The sequence below is a fragment of the Musa acuminata genome, chromosome BXJ1-3 (assembly GCF_036884655.1).
Source record: "Musa acuminata AAA Group cultivar baxijiao chromosome BXJ1-3, Cavendish_Baxijiao_AAA, whole genome shotgun sequence".
Classification (NCBI taxonomy): Eukaryota; Viridiplantae; Streptophyta; class Magnoliopsida; order Zingiberales; family Musaceae; genus Musa; species Musa acuminata.
In genome coordinates this window covers 9449456-9457447 of record NC_088329.1, presented here as the reverse complement: position 1 = coordinate 9457447, position 7992 = coordinate 9449456, and the positions used below count along the sequence as shown (strand labels likewise).

Sequence of the window (7992 nt, the reverse complement as noted above, 5' to 3'; positions counted from 1 at the left end):
TTCGCCGTCAAAGAAAGTCAGTTGATTGACTGCATGTAAGCTGGTCCGACAGAATGTGAGATCAATGATTCGATGGTTTCAAACCGAATCAGGATCGGCTTTTGACAATTTAATTTCAGTTATTGGAATTTGGAATCGGTACTATAACTAAAGGTTTCAGTTTGATTTTGAACCGACCAAAAATGTAATAAAAAAAAAAACACTATATGCCCTTTAAATGATAAATCTACCCTTCCAATAGTTTAATAAATCATTAAGTAAAAAAAATTTAAAAATTAAAATATACCATTTTAGTTCAAAATCAAAACCAAAATCATCTATTCCTAAATTTGGAGTCATAATCATCACCAATTGATTCAATTTTCATTCTATTGAGAAAGACTTGTTCTCTGAAGCAAAAACTGAGTCGGATATAATTTGATTATATTTCTTAAACCGACCTTAATGTGAACTCCTTCGATGGCCATCTGAGGCTTGTAAATCAGTTGACTAGTTATGTTATGGGCACTCTCGACAATGTCACTCTAATACTTAAATCAGTTGACTAGTTAGAGAAGTTGGATAAATCAAGTCTACAAGAGTCAAGTTTCTGGAGATGTACCTATGTGTCTTTATATAGTGGAGATTTGAAATTGTTATGTCCGCCCATTACGCAACTTGTGCAGTAATAGGGTGATGACTTGGTTGTAATTATCCTCCCCCTTATGTTGGACTGTTGTACCCATTGTTTGTGTTATCTATATAATAGTGGGTGTGTGAAGGTCGTTCATAATCATTCTTCAACTACTGCTCATTGGATGGAGCCACATTACATTATCGTAGTGAGGACTGATCGTTTAGGCATCTTCTGCGTGTCAACCAGGTGAACCGCTCGTGTTGGCTATGTAGATCGTATTGATCGAATGCAAGAAGCCATGATATTCTTTATGCGAACCTACAGGGGTAATGATTTAAAATCAACTCGTTGGCAAGTGAAGTCGGAGTGTTATGATAAGACAGACATATCATCACATACAGTTGATGTGTCAGCCACATTATTTTTATTATAATATATTCTAAATTCGATGGAACAAAATTGATTGGAGTGAAACCAGTTTTTGTAGAACTAGAACTAGAATTAGGAATACCTAAAGCATCAAGATTAATTGACCTAATTTTTTAGGTCAAAGTTTGTGTATTGGGATGTCAACTTATGGTGCTTGATTGGTGCAGACATAGACATCTACTTTTGCTTGAACAATAATATTTTTTAATGAAGTAAAACTTATGGATGAAATACACTGAATAGATATAAGGAGACACTATTAATCAATTATCGAAGATGAAAGAAAAAGATGAAAATTATTTTTTATTTATTTATCTAAGTGGATAAAAGTTCAAGACAGATAATTATAGATTATCTCCGATTCTCGCTCGTGTTAATAAAATATGAAGTGTTGTTGGAGACGATTACATACTCTCTCCATTAAATATTTAATAAAATATCTTTATCATTTTATGAATAAATATAATAATTTATATTTAATATAATAAAAAGAGATAATTTTTTTGACTATTTATGTTTATACTTTAACATCTCGAATTAGTAACTTAAGTATAAATTATTGATGATGTTAAATCTAAAAATATATCTCGATCTTGACTTTTATACCGACAATACTTTCGGACCTCAACGTTTTCAGCTCAAAAACCTCTTAAATAATTCTGTTCATATGAATCCGAATCTCTCGACGAGGACGTGAAGGAAAAGTAATACGTGAGATATGGTACCGTTCCCTTATCCACCTCACCGTACCACGTGGCGCTCACCTCAGTCTTCGCGCCCTTTCGCCGCGCTCTACTTCCCGACGGTACTATCCACCCAGCAACCAGCAGGCCTTATTGGCGGTACTCTCATTACTGTGTTATTAATGGAATCTGGTGCGGAAGAAATACCCGATCTTTATGAGATCTGTTTCAGCAGTTGGGGTTTAGTGGTTCGATGAGATTGATGGCGAGGTGAGGAGGCAGAGGCAAGCTGTTGTTTTCAGCTTTGTAAGCTGTAGCCATGGTGATCTTCCTCCCATCTGTTGTTGAGCTCGTTGTCGTTGCTACTTTCGGGTGTATAGAGGTCCAATAACATGCAAGAATAATACCAATAGAGCGGAGACGACGGGGGAAGGAAGTAATGGAGGCGGAGCGGATCGGGAGGAGGAAGTGGAGGAGCCTCAAGAAGCGGCTGGCGCTGATGGGCTGCTGCGTCAGCTCTTGGGGCTTCCGTGCCTCCAATCCCACCATCATCACAGATGAAATTTACCCAGAAGGGCCGGAGGAGGAGGTGGTGGTGGGGATGGGGGGCGCAAATTCGGCCGAGGAGATGAATCTGGCTGCGGCGCTGGCGGCTGAGCGGAATTACCGGGCGGCTTCTGTGGCGGATGTGGGTAGAGTGGAGGGGAAGAGGACGGAGGCGCCGATGCCGGTGTCGCTGATGAGGTTGTTGGAGGAAGGAGAGGAGAACGGGGAAGGGGAAGGAGGCGGCGGAGGAGAAGCGTGGTGTTGCTGCTGCGTGTGCATGGGCGGGCGGAAGGGGGCGGCGTTCATCCCGTGCGGGCACACCTTCTGCCGCGTGTGCGCACGAGAGCTGCGGGCGGACCGTGGCACCTGCCCCCTCTGCAACCGTCCGATCCTCGACATCCTCGATATTTTCTAAATCAACGGCTTTCGCGCCTCGTGCTGCACCCTCGAGATTCCCGTTTCTGATGGAAGGGACGATTCCGGAGGAAACGCTTCGTATCTTTTGTTGTACGCGCTTATGACTTCTGTTTTGCCTCGTGTTTGTTACTTGGTTTCGGTTTTGTTTCTTCGCTAATATCGGGTTCGTAGTTGACGAGAGGAGGGGAAAACCTTTTATTATATATATATATATACAAGAAATTTGTGATCGAGGGCTTCATTCCAATCATATCAAGTCTATCCGAATCATAAAGTTTTCCTGGACAGCGTATCAACATGCCTGACAGATGGCACGTGGTTCTTCAGTGAGTTCCACGCGCCATCGGAGTCGATCGTCCTCGTTTGCACTGGACTGCAGGCACGACCTACTCATATCAATATCCGTACCATCTAAACCTCATGTGTTTTATATCACCTAAATAATTTATTTTATTTTATCTACAGAGATAGATAATTTTTTTTCAAAGATAAAAGTTGATGATGAGATTTAAGTTTAAGATTTTATGATGATATATTAAATTTTATATTAACTAAGTTAGTCGACACTTTCGATAGCAGTACTACTAGCATTCATTATTCTGCTTCATTGATGACCACCGCTTCTCTGAAACCTTAGATATAAATATCTAGTTGAATTCGCTATTTAATAGATCCGCATTCATTATTCTTCTTTACTGATGGCCACCACTTCTCTCTGAAATCTTAGATATAAATATCTTAAAGGATCTAATTTCCCTATAATATCTCATCAGATCCTACTGTGTCCGTAAAAACTAGTATCACAATTCATTTGATACAACCCTGCAGGCAACTGGATCTAATATCTACAAGATTAAGATTCTGACACTGTCCTCGACGCCATGGATTACACTGTTCGAGCTCGGACTACATAGGTCAGTATTTCCACCGCTAGCTATTATTTATCGCAGGAGATGGTGGAACAGCCATGAAAGCTGTCGTCTTCATCAACAGCCTCCATAGCTGGCTGAAAAGGCTGCCGGGTATTGGCAGGAGGATTCAAGCCGAATGGGATGGCCATGTCATCCCATCATTTTGTGCACTCCGAGGAGCATTCGACGCCTCACCTGAAAAGCCTCTCACAAACCACAATAGTAAATGGAAACGATGAGAAAAGGAGCAGCCCTCCCAACCGCCCTCGGTAGCCGTCCAGGGTATGGCGGGGGAGGGAAACCAGGAGGAGGAAGGTGGCTTGGCGGTGAAAGCAATGATGCCAAAGCTGGGGGATTGTCCGAGTTCGGAGGTGGCTTTACAGCTCACAGATGCAGTTGCTGTAAGTTAAGTAGCTCTCACGGGATACATTTATATATATGGCAGTGCGATAAAAGATCAAAAGGAGGCCTTTTTTTTCTCTTGGGCGAGAGGCGAGTGCGCACCGAGGGAAATGGAGGAAAAGATGGTCGGTGCCCCCACCCACAGTCGTCGTAATCCATCTCCTCTCCGGCATCCACTCTCATCCGTCTCTTTCCCATGTGACGCTGTGTCTTTTCTTTGTTCCCCCAGCGAGTCCCGCAAGTAACTTGGACAGGTATAGTTGCTTGGGAAAAGGAAGTGATTCGCTTTGCGTGCTTCTGGGCGAAGACGAGAAGGTCCCCCAGGTTTTATGACCTTTTGAGAACACCTCAGTGCTTTCGAGGAATACATGCCATATTATTATTAAGCAGTGGACGCATCAATACACGTGCATACAGTGTGCCGTGTACTGCCGTCCCAAGATAAACGGCAAACTTGTGGAGTCCACAAATCCGAGTCACAAGCCAAATAGGTAGTAAAGAAAGGAGGAGCTCGAAAATTGCACAAACAAATCGCACGCTACATCACCGGATCACGTCAACAAACAAATATATAAAGGAGCTACGAGAAGTAGCAGAAGCCACAAACAGCACAAGGATACACCCTAAAACTCCGCATCCATGCATGCATCGCTTCTCTTTGGTGGCTCTAACTACCTGCCGCTATAACAATACTACTTATACTCTTTATCTGCAATTAAGAAAAAGAACACACGACCTTTCTCTCTCTCTCTCTGTCTCTCTTTTTACTCGTGAGCTTCAACAGTTAGCCTTCCCGCCATCAATAACCTGAAGCCAATGTGATGACAACTCAAAATTGTTAATAGATTTTGCTAATATAATCAAATTAATAATAGAGGGTTCTTTAATTAATTACCTTCAAGACGAGATTTGGGGTTTAATCGTTTGTCACTGGGGCCACGCGATGGAGAACAGGTTCTTGAGGCGGCCGCCGGCGATCCGCTGAAGGGCCTTCTTGGCCCCGGGAACGTCGGCATCCGCCAGCTTCTGCAGATGCCGGCACGCCCCGGCCTCGGCGATCCGCTTACGTGCCCCGCCCCCGACGCCGGCCGTCAGCGCCACCGCTACCGCCACCGGGAGCTCCTTCCCCACTGCCTCGTTCCTAGGGTCCAGCATCTGGACTAGCCTCGTCACGCTCTTCTCGTCCCTCGATAGCTCCCTCCGGTTCGACCGGACGGAGAGTAGTGACGTCAGTGCCCCCGCCGCCGCCTCCTGCGCGCTAGCTGGCTTCGAGCATTCCATCATCTTGATCAGCGCCGGCATCGACTCTGCCATCGATCGCTTGATGTCTTCGCCGGGGGAGAGGTCGGCGACCAGGGTCGCGGCGAGTTGCTGCACACCGGCGCTCCCGCGCTTGATTAGATCCGTCAGTTGCGCGAAGAAGGGCGCCGACGAAGAGAGGAGTTTGGCGGCCGCGGAAGAGGCAGCGAGGGCGCTGATCGCTCTCAGGGCGTGGTCTGTTGCTTCCGGGTCCGGTGCATCCCGAAGGAACTGAAGGAGATGGAGGAGGCCGCTCTCTTGCATGATGGCGGCGCGGATCTCGGCGCCGCCCATGGAGGCAAGGGACGCCAGGCAGAGAGCAGCGTTCTTCTGGGCCTCGAGGTTGCCGGAGAGGACGAGGTCGACGAGCGCCGGGACGGCGCCTTCGTCCGCCATGGCGGACCTGATGTCGTCGATTGCAGCCACGTTCTTGAGGGATCCGGCGGCGAGGGCCTGGACGACGGAAGAGCCGGACCCAGAGTGGCAGGCGGAGACGAGAATCGAGACGCCGCCGTAGGCGGAGACGGCCCAGGCGCATGCGGGGTCGGCGGTCATAGCTTGGATCGCGGCGGCGGCGCGCTCCTTCAGGGCGGGGGAGCCGGAATCCACGAGGCGGAGGAGGGGGCCGAGGACGCCTTCCTCGAAGATGGCGCGGCGGGAGGCGTCCGAGGCGGAGGCGAGGAGGGAAACGGCAGCAGCGGCGCGGTCGCGGAGGGAGTGGTCGGATGCGTCGAGGAGGCGGAGGAGGGGCGGGAGGTCGCCCTCCTCGGCGACAAGGCGGGAGAACTTGGCGGGGTCGGCAGCGACGAGGTCGAGAAGGGAGTCGAGGGCCTGGTGCTTGAGGTCGATGGCGCCGATCTGGAGGCGGGCAAAGAGGTCGCGGATGAAGAGGACAACCTCGGCGCGGGACGCGGAGGGACCCGGAAGTGGGAGGACAATAGCGGCATCGTCGTCGGAAGCGGACGAAGAGTTGGGGGGAGAAGCGTCGTGGTGGAGGAGGCCGGAGCGGAGGAGGAGATGGAGATCGTGGAGGTGGAGGGTGAGAGCAGAGGCCGCGACGTCGAGGTCGCTCTGGAGCCGGAGCTTGCCGCTCGAGAGTGAAGGGTCGAGGCAGCGGGCGGAGAGGGCGCGGAGGGAGCGGAGGGTGGCGCGGAGGGCGGGGAGGAGATGATCGCAGAAGAGTCGGTTGGAGGGCCAGTGGGGGGAGGCAGCGGCGTCGGCGAGGGCGGCTCCGAGGAAGGAAAGCTTGGAATGTATGAGCCGCCACCGGCCGACGAGGGACCGGGCGGAGAGGGCGGCGGCGAGGAGGAAGGGGAGGAGATGGTGCAGGATGAGGTCGAGGTTCTCGGCCGGCGATTCGGGGGATTCGTCCTCCTCGTCTGCGACTGCGGCAGCGGCAGCGGAAGCGGCGGCGGCGGCGGCGGCGGCGGCGGCGGGATAAGTCATAGGTGAGCGAGCTTTTAGTTAGACCTCTTCTCTTCTCTTTATTTTTTGGGTTTGGGAGGGGTGGAGTGAGAGGGCGGAGGCAGGCACTGAGGGCTGGTTGCGTTGAGGAGGGGAGTAGAGCTCGGGGAACGACAGGGTCCAGGAGAACCACCGATCCCACCGCGGCATCCTTGGGCTCGTGATGTCTGTGGTGGGGTCCACCTCCGTCGCTGAGTGAATTGGTCCGTACGATGTCTCGGTTGAGACGGATGAAGGGGCACCTACGGAGCGAAGTGGGGGCCGTCAAGATGGAAATGGACGGAGGAGATTTCTTTGCGATGGGAAAGTAAGGATGGCGAGAGATGCCCGTGAGTGAGTGGTGTTTAGTGGCTAACTTTCAAGAAAAAAAAGGGTGAATTAGGAAATAACACGACGAAAACTAGAGAAATCAGAAATCAGTAAGAAGTATGCAACCGTTAAATTATAAATTATAAGATAAGAAAAACAAAGGATGAATTAGGAAATAACACGAGGAAAACTAAAGAAATAAAAAATGTACAACAATTAAATTATAAATTATAAGATAAGACTAGAGAAATCAGTAAGAAGTATACAACAGTTAAATTATAAATTATATGATAACTAGTGTTAGAGGTATGATGATGATTAACACCTCGACATTAGATAGTAAACACCAAGGCTAATATCTCGATATCAGATGATCAATACCTAACGCCTCGATGTTAAATAAATAATACCTAAGAGTTTGATAGTCGATATCTTATGTTAGATGATTGATATCTTGATGTTAAATAATTAGCATCTTAATATAAAGATAATCATTATCTCACTATCGTTCAACCAATATCGCATGATGTAATAGGTTATGTCTTCGATTCGACATGCAACAATCGAACTCAAGTTTAGAAAATACACACCATGTACTTAATGACCAAAATCTTTTGTGGAGGTGACGACACACGAAGCTCACTATAAAATGACTTTTAACGTACATTCTTAATAGATAACTCTTATTCAAAAAGCTAATCATATTATTTACATTATTTATTAACTTAAGCGGAGCATATAATTTTGTAGGGATTGATATAGATTTGTTCATGTTCGGAAGGTTGGATCTGAGTTCCGGCTTAGATTATAAAAACATAACTTAATAAGTAATAAATTAGATAATAACTGCAGGGAAAAAAGAAAAAAATAGGTAAAAGAATGGGAGAAGAAGAAACATTATTAATTTACACGCTCT

The 7992-nt window shown here is 47.5% G+C and overlaps 2 protein-coding genes across 2 annotated transcripts; one reads left to right on the top strand and one right to left on the bottom strand.

Annotated features, from left to right (window-relative positions):
* Positions 1-1933: 1933 nt before the first annotated feature.
* Positions 1934-2866, top strand: LOC103978172 (probable E3 ubiquitin-protein ligase LUL4). Its single transcript, XM_065149276.1, has one exon. It carries the CDS (start codon positions 2168-2170, stop codon positions 2687-2689), a length of 522 nt encoding a protein of 173 aa, XP_065005348.1. The 5' UTR covers positions 1934-2167; the 3' UTR covers positions 2690-2866.
* A 1612-nt stretch (positions 2867-4478) lies between these two features.
* LOC103978135 (uncharacterized) lies at positions 4479-6858 on the bottom strand. Its single transcript, XM_065123958.1, has 2 exons — positions 4900-6858; positions 4479-4811 (listed from the first exon to the last, which is right to left on the bottom strand). The coding sequence occupies exon 1, from the start codon at positions 6747-6749 to the stop codon at positions 4932-4934; it is 1818 nt and encodes a 605-aa protein (XP_064980030.1). The 5' UTR covers positions 6750-6858; the 3' UTR covers positions 4479-4811; positions 4900-4931.
* Positions 6859-7992: the final 1134 nt, after the last annotated feature.

Coding starts and splice junctions, on each gene's coding strand:
- LOC103978135 (XM_065123958.1), bottom strand. CDS start 6,749: ATGACTTATCCCGCCGCCGCCGCCGCCGCCGCCGCCGCCGCTTCCGCT.
- LOC103978172 (XM_065149276.1), top strand. CDS start 2,168: ATGGAGGCGGAGCGGATCGGGAGGAGGAAGTGGAGGAGCCTCAAGAAG.